This window comes from Tyto alba, unplaced genomic scaffold (assembly GCF_018691265.1).
Source record: "Tyto alba isolate M040663 unplaced genomic scaffold, T.alba_DEE_v4.0 Super-Scaffold_14, whole genome shotgun sequence".
Taxonomy (NCBI): Eukaryota; Metazoa; Chordata; class Aves; order Strigiformes; family Tytonidae; genus Tyto; species Tyto alba.
The window spans coordinates 15,630,271-15,644,799 of record NW_024881276.1 but is presented as its reverse complement, the minus strand read 5'-3'; the positions used below and the strand labels follow the sequence as shown (position 1 = coordinate 15,644,799).

The 14,529-nt window shown below is 39.4% G+C and overlaps 1 protein-coding gene across 5 annotated transcripts in view; it reads left to right on the top strand.

Moving 5' to 3' along the window:
- Positions 1 to 14,529, top strand: part of APOO (apolipoprotein O) — a 49,378-nt gene that overhangs the window by 22,023 nt on the left and 12,826 nt on the right. For 2 of the 5 annotated variants that reach the window (XM_042788365.1, XM_033010084.2), the window contains exons 8-9: positions 9,717 to 9,812; positions 12,845 to 13,169. In XM_042788365.1, coding sequence (XP_042644299.1) covers positions 9,717 to 9,785 — 69 coding nt within the window. In that variant the 3' untranslated portion in view covers positions 9,786 to 9,812; positions 12,845 to 13,169. The other 3 variants (XM_042788368.1, XM_042788367.1, XM_042788366.1) reach the window with 3 other exon arrangements.

The following is a 14,529-nucleotide window of genomic DNA, read 5'->3' as shown; positions in this document are numbered from 1 at the left end:
GCTCCATGATCTTGCTGAGCACAGGATGCATTGCTCCTGAGCTTGGAGGAGGTCATCTTTGGAATATTAACAAGCTTTCTTGGGCTCCTCTTCCCTTCAGAGCTTTATCCCATGCTACTCTACCAAGTAGAATATAATATAATGATGGCCTATATGTATAATTTATATTATGTTTTTATATAAAAACACAGGATGGTTGAGGTTGGAAGGGACTTCTGGAGGTCATCTGATCCAACCCCTTGCTCAAGTGGGGTCACTTAGAGACCGTTGTCCAGGACTATGTCCAGATGGATTTTGAATATCTCCAAGAATGAAGACTCCACAAACAGCCTGCGTAACCTGTGCCAGGGCTCAGTCACCCTCACAGTGAAAATGTGTTACCTGAGGTTCAGAGGGAACCTCTTATGTTTGCCTCTGGTCCTGTCACTGGCACCACTGAGAAGAGCTGGGCTCTGTCCTCTTTGCACCCTCCCTTCAAGTATTTATGTACATGAAGATCCCCCTGAAACATCTCTTCTCCAGGCTGAGCAGTCTCAACTCTCTCTTCCTGTCCTCATCAGAGGGGTGCTCCTGTCCCTTCATCATTTTTGTGGCCCTACATTGGACTCTCTCCAGTATGTCCATGTCTCTCTTGCACTCGGCAACCCAGAACTGGACACAGCACTTTAACTTTGTAGAGTTGGTCAAACATAATACCCAACTGTAGTGAATTGTAGGATTTATTTTTTTGTGTATCTATAATTGCTTGCTTCTATAAATGGCTAGATGTTATGATTGGATAGTAATGTCCAATGGAGCAGTAGCAATGACATCATTATGTTAGAGCAAATATTCATAAATATTCCCCCCCTAAAAATTGGAAAGAAGATTCTGTTTTGTTGCTTCAGATGCATTTTGCATTCTACAAAATACTACCAAGTTTCAAAATAAGTGCAGTGTGATTAATGATCTTAGTTGAAGATCAGCACCGACTTGTGAAGAAATGAGAACTCGTTTTAACGACTAATTATATTATGTAATGTCTTGATCATAATTTAGAACCTTGAAGCTTCTGGAGTTAAGCATCTTAATGATGTTTTTGTTTTTTATCTACCAAACATTTCTGTTACCCCACAGGAGCAAGCTGTCTTTGTAGTTGTACTGCTCTGATACAGATAAGCAAACTGACTTTTAGCAAATATATGTAGGTGGCTCGGTGAAGCTGAGTCTAAGGGACCAGAGAACAGTGCGAGTTGATTAAATGTGTGCCAGGGAGAGCCCATAAGATTTTTAGAAAATTTTCTTAGCTGCTACTTAAAGAAATAAAAGTTCAGGTGTGTAACATAAAGGTTCTGTGGTGTTAAATTAACTTCTAAACTCACTGCATCTTTAATTCCTGATTTTGAAGTAGCTATGCTTGTTCTGTTGATATGAACTGCTGCCCTAGTTGCAAACTGCTTCCCCTCTCTTACATTAGTTGTTTAATGTAGCCTGGCAAAACTAACAGGTAATTTGGAAACAACTTTGAACCAGCAGAAAGTCTCAGACTTCTGGTGCAGACCTCTTGATTGAGCCATACCTCACAACTGGTAACAGGTCATACATACTAGGTTAACAGTGATGAATAGCTTTTGGGTTGTAAACCAGAAATTCTACATGACCAGAACATGATGCTTTCAACCCAGAGGCCTAAGACATAAGGGGGATAGCCTCTGAGAGAGATGTTTTGGAGACACAGTTGCGCTTGAATAGCCTGCAAGTGTGGCACCGAGTTCCCTAGGTAGCTCTAGGTGTGACTAGTTCCAAACAAGCTGGGTTGGAGACATGCTTATGTGTCCTGTCAGTTGGTGAGTCTTATGAATGGAGACTTTCATCAGTGGATACTTGTCCTGTATTGGCCCTATGTGCCTCAGTAAATACACTTGTATAGCTCTGTGAATAAACAAAGGTTAGTTAATCGTACTGTACGTTTCCTAAAACCTAGGCTGTGAAAAAGTATCTCGAAAAAATAAGCAACATTAAAGTATTTCAGAAAGACAAACTGACAGCATCAGTAAAAATTAGCTGAGCTTTTTATTTTATTGTGTCCCAGGCTTTCAAAAGGAAACACGTGGTTGTTATTGGAAGGCAAAAACTTTTGAAGCTTTCATCTTATAAGGCTTATTCAAGCACTTGCTACCTCAGCAGAAAAACAAATGACATGCAAAATTGCAGAGACCACTAAGTAAACACACTTCTTTCTCTTCCTCCTTGCAGAATCTTTAAATCACACCTCTTAGTTGCCAATATGTTATTTGCACAAAGCGAAATGCCATTGAATGGTTTCCTCCTAAAGTTAATCTAATTGTTCAGATATTGCTAGTGTTAACTGTTACCATTTAACTTGATGGATTAGGCAAGGTACAAAAGTCCTGTGACTTAAATGAAGAAACGCTACGCACTTGATGAAATTGCCTTCATTTTGGATGTTCGGTGATCTCTTACCACAGGAGCACACAGCCTCATTCTTTCTTTGTCCTCTGAAGTTGTTAAAGAGAGAGCATTGTCTCCCTGGTGTCTAGAGAAGCTGAACAGCAGTTGTAAAGTCACATGCTTTTGAAGTCACTCAGATGTAGACTGGAACGTATTTCTAATGGAAGAAGTCTGCGCTGAAACTTCCTTTGGTCTGCATTGGTGAAGCAGTATAAAATACATAGTTGAGAATTTGGGGGGGTAGGGAGGGGGTTTTTTTGTTGGTTTTGTTTTGTGGGTTTTTTTTTTGTTTTTGTTTTTTAAGATAGTGTTGTGATGCTCTATCAGGATGTGGTCAGTCACAGTTAATAATGAAAACCTCTACCTTTTTTTTATACCTCTAAGCACTGGTATGTCCCTAACATGAGATGTGAGAGGTGAAGTCCACCCTAGAAAAACTTTTTCAGTCTGTCTCTAATGCTGTGTGGTTATACTAGTGCAAAAAAGTACTTTTTGTTCATACAGGTGATTAGATTCACCAACTCACTATCAACTTTTCCAGCAAAATAATTTCTGTTTCGGTTACATTTTTATTGGAGCTTTTACTGATACAGAAGTGTTATGGAAGAAAATAAATACTTCTATCATGTACTGAAATCAGCAAAGTGTTCTAGGATAGATTCTGGGACTTCTGTCTTAATTTAACAGCCCTGCGAAAGAATTGGGTTGGTTTTGTATATTTATTTCTTTGTCTACTAGGCAGCTAGATTCCTTAGCTAGTGATAACAAACATAAATGTTATTCTCAATGTTGTTACAGCAGATGTAACCCATTTCATGAAACCATGCCAGAGCAGAAGATAATGTTTTTTGGTTTTGTGACATTTACTCTAGCATTTTCCTGTTGCTACGCAGAGGATTCTTGCAAATAGTCAAGCAATATATGGGTGGCTCTTCTTGGCTAGTGATAATTTGTTACATTGCTCATAATTTGTTTGGTAGTCAGGTACCGCAGCTGTGCATAACTTCATGTTTGTGCAGCAGTATGTCATTAAAATGGATCGGATATGTTAATTTTCTGAAGGTTTTATGAAACAAAAACCTGTGCCAAATTGAGGTCATATCAACTGAAATCTAAGTTCTGCCAAGAAAGATGAATTCCAGGACTTTCTACTGCTACGTTTCAGAACACTGGAGCCCTTCCATGCAGCAAGTCAGTCTAATAAGGTTTTGAATATGCTGTTTACAGTATAGCATTCTGGTATCCTGAAGCTGGCTTGTTGAAGGAGCCAGCTCTTCAGGATGAAAGCCCTTTGCTAAAACTATGCAAGTACCATAAGTAAAAACCAGTGTTCAGATTTTTTATTTCTGAAAGGATGAAATATTTTCCTAAGAAGGCACAGTAGGAGTAGTTATTCAGCTTCTGTATACTTTACCTCAGTATAAAGTGGACAGCTTTTCTGCTTCTTCCCCCAGGTAAAGGAGATAGTAGAAGAAATGTGACCATCTTGTTGGAACACTAGGTATATTTAAGGCTTTTTATCTTCTGAAAATCTTTTGCTTACTTGAGTGATTGTTACTCACATGAAGTAATTCCACAAAAATCAGTGGAATTACATTATCAGGCTGTAAATATTCAGGGGAAGTGATAGCAAAATGGTAGAAGTGTCCCTCAAACCTTGTTTATATTAAACTTAGTGTGCAAAATTTGTAGAGAATCATACCAACTTATGCCTTTATGCAATTTTTTAGAATTATGTGTTTGAAACCCTTTTGAATAGCCGTAGGCAGCATCAAACTTTCGTTACTGGGGTTTTGCAATTATGAAGGCTAATACTCTGCATTACCTTCAGCTAGTCTTTGTGAGTAACTGGTCCCTCTGCTCTGCCCAATATTATCGTAGTTCATGCAAGATATTTTTCTACTTTTCTTTTGTTTGACACTTTTGGCCTTCCAGTGCCTACAGAAGTGTTGAACTAGCTGACCTATTAAGCCAGTGAATTGCAGCTTCCCACCCCCAGCAGTCATTTCATATTGGCTGAGTTTATCATCTTTAATACCTGTTCTTAGGTCAGAGGGATGGATGAACCAGAGCAGCTTGAGGATTTTGTGCAACAGCATGAACTTAAGGACTGTAGTTTTCTATTGTCCTGGGTTTGAGTGAGTGGTGGGGTTTTTGGTAGCAGGGAAGGGAGCTACAGCGGTGGCCTCTGTGAGAAGCTTCTCAAAGCTCCCCAGCTCCAAGTCGGCCCCACCGCTACACTAAGGCTGAGCCAATCAGCTGTGCCTCTGTGATAACCTATTTAAGAAGGGACGTGGTGAGGAGGAGTCAGACTTGTGAGGAGGAGTTGTGGCAGATGCGTGAACACCAAGGTCAGTGGAGGAACGGAGGAAGAAAGGAGGGGGGAGGTGTGCCGGAGCAGAGACCCCCCTGTATCCTGTGGTGAGAAGGCATGAAGACCTGCGGTGGAGCAGACACTGATTTATGGCCTGGGAGGGGACTCATATGGACGACTAAGGTGGCTGCACCTGAAGAAGTCCGTGATCCTGTGGGACAAGCAGCCCCCGCTGCTGTAGTTCAGTGCTGGGAGGATTGCAGCCTGCGGGGGTGTCCAACGCCGGAGCAGCTCGGGAAGGGCTGCAGCCCATGGGAGGGACTCCAGCTGGAGAAAGTTGGTGTCCCACGCTGGAGCAGTGTAAGGAAACACTGTGGCCCGTGGGAGGGACTCACATCAGAGAAAGTTTGTGGAGGACTGTCTCCTGTGAGAGAGGGACCACGATGGAGCAGGAGGAATAAGTTTCAGAAGCTCCCCCCACTGAAGATGGATGAAGCAGCAGCACTGACTGCACCCCCCATTCCCTGCCCCTGCGCCACTGGGGGAGGAGGTGGAGATATCGGGAGCAGAGCTGATCCTGGGAAGTAGGGAGGGGTTGAGGGAAGATGTTATCAAGCTGTGGCAATGTTTCTCACTGTCCTACTCTGTTACATGTTGTTGATAGTGTCTCTCTTTTTTTCTTCCCCTAACGAGTCTGCCTTTTGCCCGTGACCATAATGGGTGATTTTCCCCTCCTGGTCCTATCTCAAATCCCAAGCCTGGCTTATTTTACCTTTCTCATCACTACGGGAGAAGGGGGAATGAGCGGCTGTGTGGTGCTCAGTTGCCCTCTGAGCTCAAACCATGACATCTATACAAAGGATTATAACTTATTTACAGGAAACAGCTTAAACATCAGTGTTTTAGAGCCACATTTCAATACATGCTACCTGTAAATTTCTAACAGTCTGATCCTGTTTGTCAGTCAGCTCATTTGATGTTTATTTTCATGAAATACAGCCTGTTTGGCCTTCCTCTTCTGCCTCTGGTTTCGATACCTCCATAATTTGTACTGTTGTATTGTGTTGTATAATGACTTTGTTTTCATCTTGATGTTACGGCACCAAGTCACTTAAACCCACGTTTTGTTCCAGCCAATGTGCTAATGTGTACTGAAACACATAGAAAAACAATCTTCTTAAGTAAGTTCTCACTTTGTCTTGCCTTTAAACCGCTCAAAGACTTTTGCTGTGTTTTCAGCTTTTCTGGATTCTCTCTCTTCTCGTAATACTGAATTGGTCACCTGTTGTTTTTAGTAAAGTGGCCCAAATGTGAAAAACCAGAACAGCACTAGAGCTCTGAAAACATCCTCCTTTTCAGGTCTTGTTCCTTTCTTCGTGTCTGTGCTCTTTCTCACTTGAGTCCAGTCAGTAATAAGATCTTACAGAAAATTTATTTTTTTTTTTTTTTTCCTCCTGTCATTTGATTAAACAGCTTCAGAGATTGGGAGAGACTCTTGTGGCTTATTGTTTGGTTTTTGTTCCTGCCTGGTCTGTTGATAGACACCATCTGTGACTTACCAATACTAATATATAATATATACTTTCAACCTATAGATACATATTTATTACACACACAGAGAAATATAAATATTTAAAATTTCTCTACATGGCTATCTTTGGATATTTTCTTAAGTGCTAGCTGGTGACTTCCAAGTCACCAAGCTAGCTTTGCTTCCAGTTGCAAAGACTGCTCAGCTTTGGGTGCTGGTTTCCTGTGTTTGCTCAGAACAAGCATTAAGGAAATAGTGGACCCGAACGTTCCTCACCTGAAAGCTCTGCTGGAGGTTGGGGTGTCATTGTGTTGACTGGGGAGCCTTACCTACCATCAGCATCATAAATTGTGACCGTATCAAACCTTAAATTGTGTTTTGAGAGGAGAGTTTTTGAGTCACTTGTGTTTTGAGCATCCTTTAAAACACAACATAAGCAGCCGAGGGAGCTGCTTTCTACAGCAAATGCTTGTAAGACTGGTCTTCGGTAGCTTCAGAACAGACAAGCAAAAAGTCTGGTCATCTGAACTAAAAGATAAACGTCCTTTCTGACAGAAAATACTGTCGTATGGTCTCCCTGTCATATGCTCTCCTTTTGTTGTTTGGTAGTAAGAACAACAGAGTGAAACTTGTAAAAATTAGTATTAATCTGTGAGCCCAGATGGACTGTTGTTTTTTTCTGGTGGCCAGACTCTACCTTTCAAGAGTTTTCCATAAAGATGAGAGATGTATACTTACTTTTGGAGTTACAATTGCCAGGGTTAGGTGCCAGTGTAAAAGAGCCTGGCCATCTGCAAGACTTTTTCAGAGGTAGCAACAGAAACTAACTTCTGCGTCTGACTAGACTGTAATGTGAGAAAAAAGCCACCATACATTTGTTGGGGTTTTTGTTTTGTTTTGTTTTGTTTTTTTCACTTTAGGCTAGGTTGCTTTTTTTTCAGACAAATCACTGTGGGTTTTATGAGTTTGTTGTTTAAAATTTAGGTCTCGGTATATCTCTATTAGATACTGTGAGCTAAGTTGGGGTGTTTTTTCATCACTCACGTACTGAAACCTTACAAACAGCATTGTGTGTGATCCCCTTAGTTCCAATATTATTTTCAGTTTCAAATAATGATTTTTATTTTTAAATTCCATGGAATCCCAGTGTATTGAACACTTCACTAATGAATGTGCTACATAGATTTTTTTTTTTTATTATTTTTTTTTTTGATCAGTCACCTTTTGGTTGAAACTGCCAGAAGCATAAGAATGCAAGATATTTCGCTTCCTGCTGCGGGATAGAGCTCTGATGCGTGATCTCCTCTGGCCACCCAGATATGTTATGGAGTGGTTGTGTTGAGCCAGAAAGTAGAAAGCCAATCTTGAATATGTGCCTGCTTCTAATTACGCGAGGCCATCATGGCACAGAGAAGGTCTGTCTTCTGGGTCATTGATCTAAACACATTTTTTGCTTCTGATCTGGTTTTAAGTGTGACTAGAAGACTTTGACACTCTGTTGTAAAATTAGCTGTGTTTATTTCCTTTGTCAGCTCAAAGGATGTCCTTTTCTGGCTGCCCATCTTACTGCTTGATCAGTCTCACTTAGGCTCACTCTGTAGTGGGCACGCACAGTGGCTAGAGTTAGAATAACTTCTTAATTGCTCATTCAGCAAATGAGTTTGTGTGAGGCATGACAGTTTAACAGTGGATTGGCTTGAATTAAGTAATTTGGTCTTAATAGATCTAGAGAAGGCAAGCCCAGTGATGAGATCTGCTGAGCTCACAGAAAAAAAGGAACTGAGCAAGACCCCCGTTCGCCTGTACCTTTGTGTGTGTGTTGATTTGGGGTTTTTTTCTTCTTTCAAGATAGAAAAATAAGTTTACCTAAATGGTATTTGCTTTTTACAAGTTAAGCAAGTGGAAAAACATAGAATTCTCTGTGAACAATTTATTTTTAGTTCATTTGTTCAGGATTGAGTAATCCCTGAGACGAAGCATCATGAGTCAGATTATTCATTATAAATTGTAGTAAAATGTCATAATTCACAAGTTCCTGTACAGGAAAATTACAGAGTAGATCATTATTTTAAAATGGGTGTGGTTTGTGGATGTGATTACTATGAAATACCCAGTGTAGTGATCAAAACAAAATGGGTTTTTGAAAGAAAGAATTACCTTTTAAAGGTCTTGCTAGGCATATTTTGAATAAGAAATGTAAGAATTGTGTTCATAATTGAATCTTGATGTATCAAGACCTTATCTCCAGTGCAGCATGTGCAGGGCCTCATAGATTTGATGCCTTACCGTGTTTAGTTTGTGCTAGGACATAAATTTGACCCATCCTGTGAAATGTTTGTCTTCCACTCTCTTCTGGCTTCTTTTGTTATATTCTCTATCACATTTAAGTCATATTGGTAAAAATATCTTTTCAGAATAAAAGGAAAATGCCATTTTATTTTCATGTCTAGAATTTAAGAATAATTGAGGCTGGGTGCAACCTCTGATCGTTTCATCCAATGCCCTGTTCAGAGCAGAGACAGCTTCAAAGTTAGATTTGTTGACTCGGGCCTTGTGCCATCATGTGCTGAATATTTCCAGGGATGGAGATTCAAAAAGATCTCTGGAAACCCTGCTCCAGTGCTTGACCAGTGGTGTGATACATTTATTTTTTTAGGCCCTTTAGATCTGATAAAAATTTGCCATGCTCTTGTGTTCTTTGCTCCCAGTCCTTTTGGTGTGAGCCTCTGAGAAGCCTAGCTCTTACAAGTATGTGAATGCCCATTAAGGAACTGTAGATAGCAATTAGGTTCCCCTTTTGTCTGGTCTTCTACAGGCTGAACAGACCCACATCTCTCAGCCAGTCCTTGCATGTCATGTGCTTCAGTCCCATAGCCGTGTGTGTGGCCTTTTAAATGTTTTTTTTTTTATTGATACCTATATAAAACTATAGTCAGATGCCTGTTTATTACAGCATACTTGGCAAATAGATAGACCAGACACTCTAATGAGCCTCTCTGTTCTTTGATTGCTATCATTTATTTTGGGGAAAGTGTGAGAACACTCTCTCAAAGGATATGTACTAAAAGAGACCTATTGTATAAATCCACACAGAATTCAGAGAATGCAAAATAACAACTGCTCTGTGGTAATTCATCCTCTGTTATTAATGCAGGCAAAATGAGTCAATTAAAGCATTTCTGTTGAACTACTTGTTCTTTCAAATCCTTTAATTGCTCAGCTAACTACAGGAAGATGAAAATCTAGAAACCGTTTGGGAGAAGATCATATTTGAGTATATTATACTGCATTAGTCTCATCAACCACTTGATTTTGCAAGAATTTTTTGTTTCAGCTTTTGAAGAGGGTTTCTGTTCTGGCAAAAACATTAATCATGGATTGCCTCAATTGAAATTTTGCACATATTTTTCCCTCATCAAGTGTGATGCAGATGGTAACAAGCCCCTGGAAATCCATGCTGCGACAAATGAAAAGCGAGCGCAGAAGTAGAACACCACAGCACTTGGAATCAAACAGGTAAAGGATAAAGCCTGGTAATAGTATGCAGTAAAATAACCTGGAAAAGCTGAACATTTACAAACTTGACGTGTAGTTATTTTCTTCATATTGATGAAGAAAGAGGGGAAAGACTGGTAATAATTTTATTTGTCTTAACATTTGTCAAGAATATGCGTGCTCCTTAACACTATTTAAGTTAACAAATCTAAAATCTTCATCTTTAGAGCAAGCAAATACATGTCTTTACCAGGGGTTCTGGGTTAACTTAGCAAGGCCTTGTTTAATGTATTGTTGGCTGTTTGGGTTGTTTGTTTGTTTTCCTCCTTCCCATGTCTGCCTCCCATACCAAAAACCTCCTTTATCACACTTGTGCAGGTATGAAGGCAGGGAAAGAAACCTCTTCCCTGCTGATACGTTTCCTCTAAAGATTTCTCAGTGCCAGGGTACAGCGTTATCTTACAGCATGTAACAAACAGTCCATGATGTGCCAGACCTTTCATGTTGATGCACCTCCCTAATGAGACGTGCTTCATCAGTTGGGAATGAATGATGGAGGAAATAGAGGCCGTGCTTTCCAGTTCTCTGAGCCAGAAACTTGAGTTGAGACACCAGTTCTGTTCCTGCCTTGGCCACTGGGCTGCCTCTGAACTCAAGCAAGTCCTGTGGTTGTTACAGTTTATAGAAAAGCAACACAAAAAACACCCTCTCAACTTTAGGATGGTTCAATTTTATAGGACAGAAATTGCTCTGTGTCTGAGGCTTATTATTACTAATGATGATGTAAGTGGACATTGTTTAGTACAAAATATCAGATGACTGCTGTGTTATCAGTTGATAAAATACGTCTTTTCTGGACATGTTTTCTAGTTGTTTGTCTTTGCCCTGTATTATTTTCACGTTATGGTAAAAGCTTATTTTTCATCAGAAAGTGATCTTAGCATTATAGGGACTCATTTTTGTATGCAGTGTTCCATTTACCAAAAAAATTCTCTTTTATTTTTTTTTTCTTTCTTTCCTAACTGCCAACTGTGTAAATAGACTCCGGATTTAGAAAACTGCACCAATTTTTGATTCCATGCATCATCACTAGTCACAAATGTTTGCCGATGTGATGGAACACACACATCTGCTGAGCAACAGCGTTCCACTGTTACATGGTCAGCTTTAAAAGCAAAACTAGTTTCTAATGTTGTGTTTCTCTTAATGTGTTTTTAATTGCTTTAGCTAACTCTCACAAGGGCAAAAAGGTATGTTAGCTGGCTCATTTACTGAGTGCATTAGGTATTTCTTCAGACATATGAATATAAAGTCTTTAAGAATACACGTTTTCCAAGTATTTTATAAAAGATCCACATAAAATAAAAATTAAAAAACCAAACAGGTGGGGTTTTGAGTAAAGATACCCAGGAGAACCAAGAGGAAGAAAAACTTATGTAAAATTCACTAAAATATTGTACTCACTGTGAACTAGGATAGAGTTACTAAATGGTAAACAGCCAGGAAAATTGAACTTTTGTTTATGTATGTGGGACACTGTACAGATATCAAGGTTCATTACAAACAGAAGTCTGTAGATAGCTCTTATTTTCTTGTAGCATTTCTTACTATGTGAATATAATTCCTGTTAGGTCTTTATTCACTTTTTGAAATGTTGGTGATTTTTGCTTGACTCACATTTTCTTTTTGTGAGAGTGGGGTGTGGAGGAGGGGAAAAAACCAAAAGCTATCAGGAAGACATAATAAATATGGTATCCAGACCCTATCCCAGTCTTAAGGATTTTAATCATAAATATACTCATGCTATATAAGTAAGTTTTGAGGAAAACCTCACAGCTGTTGTTGCAGATGTTCTACTACGGGGTATTTTTGTTTTAAAGAGCGAAGATACATGCTCAGGTGCTTAAAGTACCTGAATGCTGCTGGTTTTGAAATCTACTTGCTTTGCCACATGTTGTTTCTGGAGGAGTTACATACATGGAACTGCTGGATTTTTGACCTAGAGCAACCAGATGGTGAAAGTTCAATTCAGTATCAATTTTCAGCTGTTCTGTGGGGGTGGCGATTTGTTGCTTCTGCTTGAAATCAGATCCAGTTATTTAACTTCATACCCAAGTCCAGATGTTTTGTTGAATTTGGGTGATCCCAAAGGTTGGAGAATGCTGCTGCTATCTTTGAAAAGACATATTTGTTTATTCTGAACGAGATCAGTCCTGAAAGTCTCACTGTATTTTCAACTGCTGGCAATAATCCTAGTTAAATGTGGTTACTAAAATAAAGACAATCTAATTTACCTCAACGATTTGCCACAGCACAGGTCTCTGAATTGTGGATGGTCAGTCAAGGACAAACTGACTTTGGATTGGAGACAGTAACATATTTCTCCATTCCAAAAACCAGCAGCATCACACCTCCTCTATTGTAGTATGTTTGTCATCAACAATTATATGCAAACTTCAGCTCAAACCACATCCCTTCGTGGGAGAAGCAAGCTTTAATTTTATCCAGCTGTTGTGCAGAAGAGGTGCACAGAAATGACACAGCGTAGTGTTTTTCCATGAAGATAACATTATGTCATTTTCACTCTGTTCAGGTTCTATATTTATGTAATTCCATTTCTTTGAGTGAAATTACTCCAGCTTTACATCACAGTAAGGGAGATTAGGAAAAAATGCATTTGATGGGAATTTTAAAATCATTATTTTTGAGGAAGTTAGTTTATTACAGAAGATTCCAGTTGGTGTTTTGTTGCTGTGAAGAGTTCTTTCTGTTTTGTATTTGCATACAATTCAGCTGTAGGAATTGAGATCTCTAGGGCAGACATAATCATTAGTGCTCTAATGTCAGTAATATGAAGAGTGAAATATCTTTACTTAGAAGTAAATCGGTATTGAGGATGTTCCTCAAGTAGATTTTGATCAACTTGCCACATCAAAAGAAAACAGTTTTTATTGCACTTTGACAATGGAAACAGAAGGCCTATGATATTGTAATTCTGCTTTCTCCCTCCTTCCCTCTCCCGCTTATCCTCTGTCCCCTTTCTTTGGCTATAGGTGAATTAAAAATATAGATATGAGCAACAATTTCCCAAGAAAAAGAGGAGAAACATCTGAATCCATTTTGATTTTGAATGTGACTAGTCTGCCTTCTGCCTCAGGAAAGACTGACAGTGTGCTAGTTGGATTTCTGGTATGGAACCTGTGAAAGGATGCTACGGATTTTGGGTCAGTCTTGAGACCTTGTCCTCAGTTCTGCAGTGGGACTCAAGTCTGCCCATGTTTGTCCCATTGCAGGATCAGCATTGGAAGTAGCAAGTCTCATAATTCCTTAGTCACTTGTTATTATTTATATATAAAATAAAATTCCAGTTACACAGAATGGTCCCGTTTTTTTCCTGCCTCTTATCTCCTTTAAACTCATGTATGTGACATTTGCACAATCTCTGAAAGGTTCTCGAGATGCTATTGACAATGACTGTATTTTTTTTTTAACAGTGAAGCAAAGCCTGAAGTAGCATGATGTTTTGGCTAACATTAGCTCATAGAATTATGAATGAGAACAATTACAATGACTCTTGTGTTTTGTCTGAACCTCCCCCCTCCTTTCTATACAAATCTTCTGCCTCATCAGTGCCAGCAGGAGGTATATAATGAAGCATCTGTGAGTTCCTGTCTAGTAGATGGATGGGAATGGAGCTGTTAATGTTTGTCCTTGTTTTTGCTTGAATGCACAGCTCATTGGGAACCAGAACATTACAGTGGTGGGAACCAGCTATAGAATAACTTGGCTGTTTCCTTATTCCCAGCCAGGGGAGGGGAGGAAAAAGTGAAGCGAAGGGAAATACAAAAGGATTTCCAGCATTTTGAAATCTTTGCACAATGAAACACTTTCATCATTTGTTGCTATTTTCATGAGTCTCTCTTTTGGGACATGCTGCTTCGCAGGTTACTGTAATTCAAGTAGCTCAGAGCATTTAAAGCTGTGTTGGTGAGTCTTAAATGTTCCTAAATTAATCAGTGAATATGAGGAATGGGGGAAGAATTGAATTAAATGTGTGCTTATACGATACATTAACTTTCTGAAGAACAGGAAAGAAAATACAAAGTGAATAAGATTCAAAATGCTTTTAAACCTCTTGGTTATTACTTGGTTAGGTGTTCCAGCTGTGTGTATTCCACAAACCTTTAGAGAAAAACAGACCTTGGTGAAGCGAATACCAGTCTGTGTGGGCACTGTAAAACAGGCCAAATCTTCTTTAATACGGGCATAAGGCATGTGGTTGCCTCAGGCAGAAAAACAGTATCTCCCAACTTGTTCAGTGTCTGCTTTTATAATTGTTTTAGGCTGGTAAAGACGGATGTTGATTTAGCACAGGGAGCAGAGTTTCTTGTGGGGTTTAGGTGGGGTGTGTGTGTTTGTTTTTTTACCTTAAATTTGCCAACATAGTTCAAACAGGCTTGTGAGGATCAGAGTAGTGTTTTTGTCAATAGTGGAACTGAAACTTGAGAAATATCGGTCATAGCTCTAACTGCTCTGTTACACCACGCTTGCAGTACAAGCATAGATTTGTCTCTTGTCTTAAGGATAGTCCTTCACTTATGCATTCTCATCCTGGAGAAGATTATTACTGTGGAGTTAGGAATACAGCTTTAGACACTTGGGGTTTTTTTCAGTAATATTGGGCATATGCCACATTGGCCTTTAAGAACATGTTTACTTGGTGATTCAGGTATTTTCA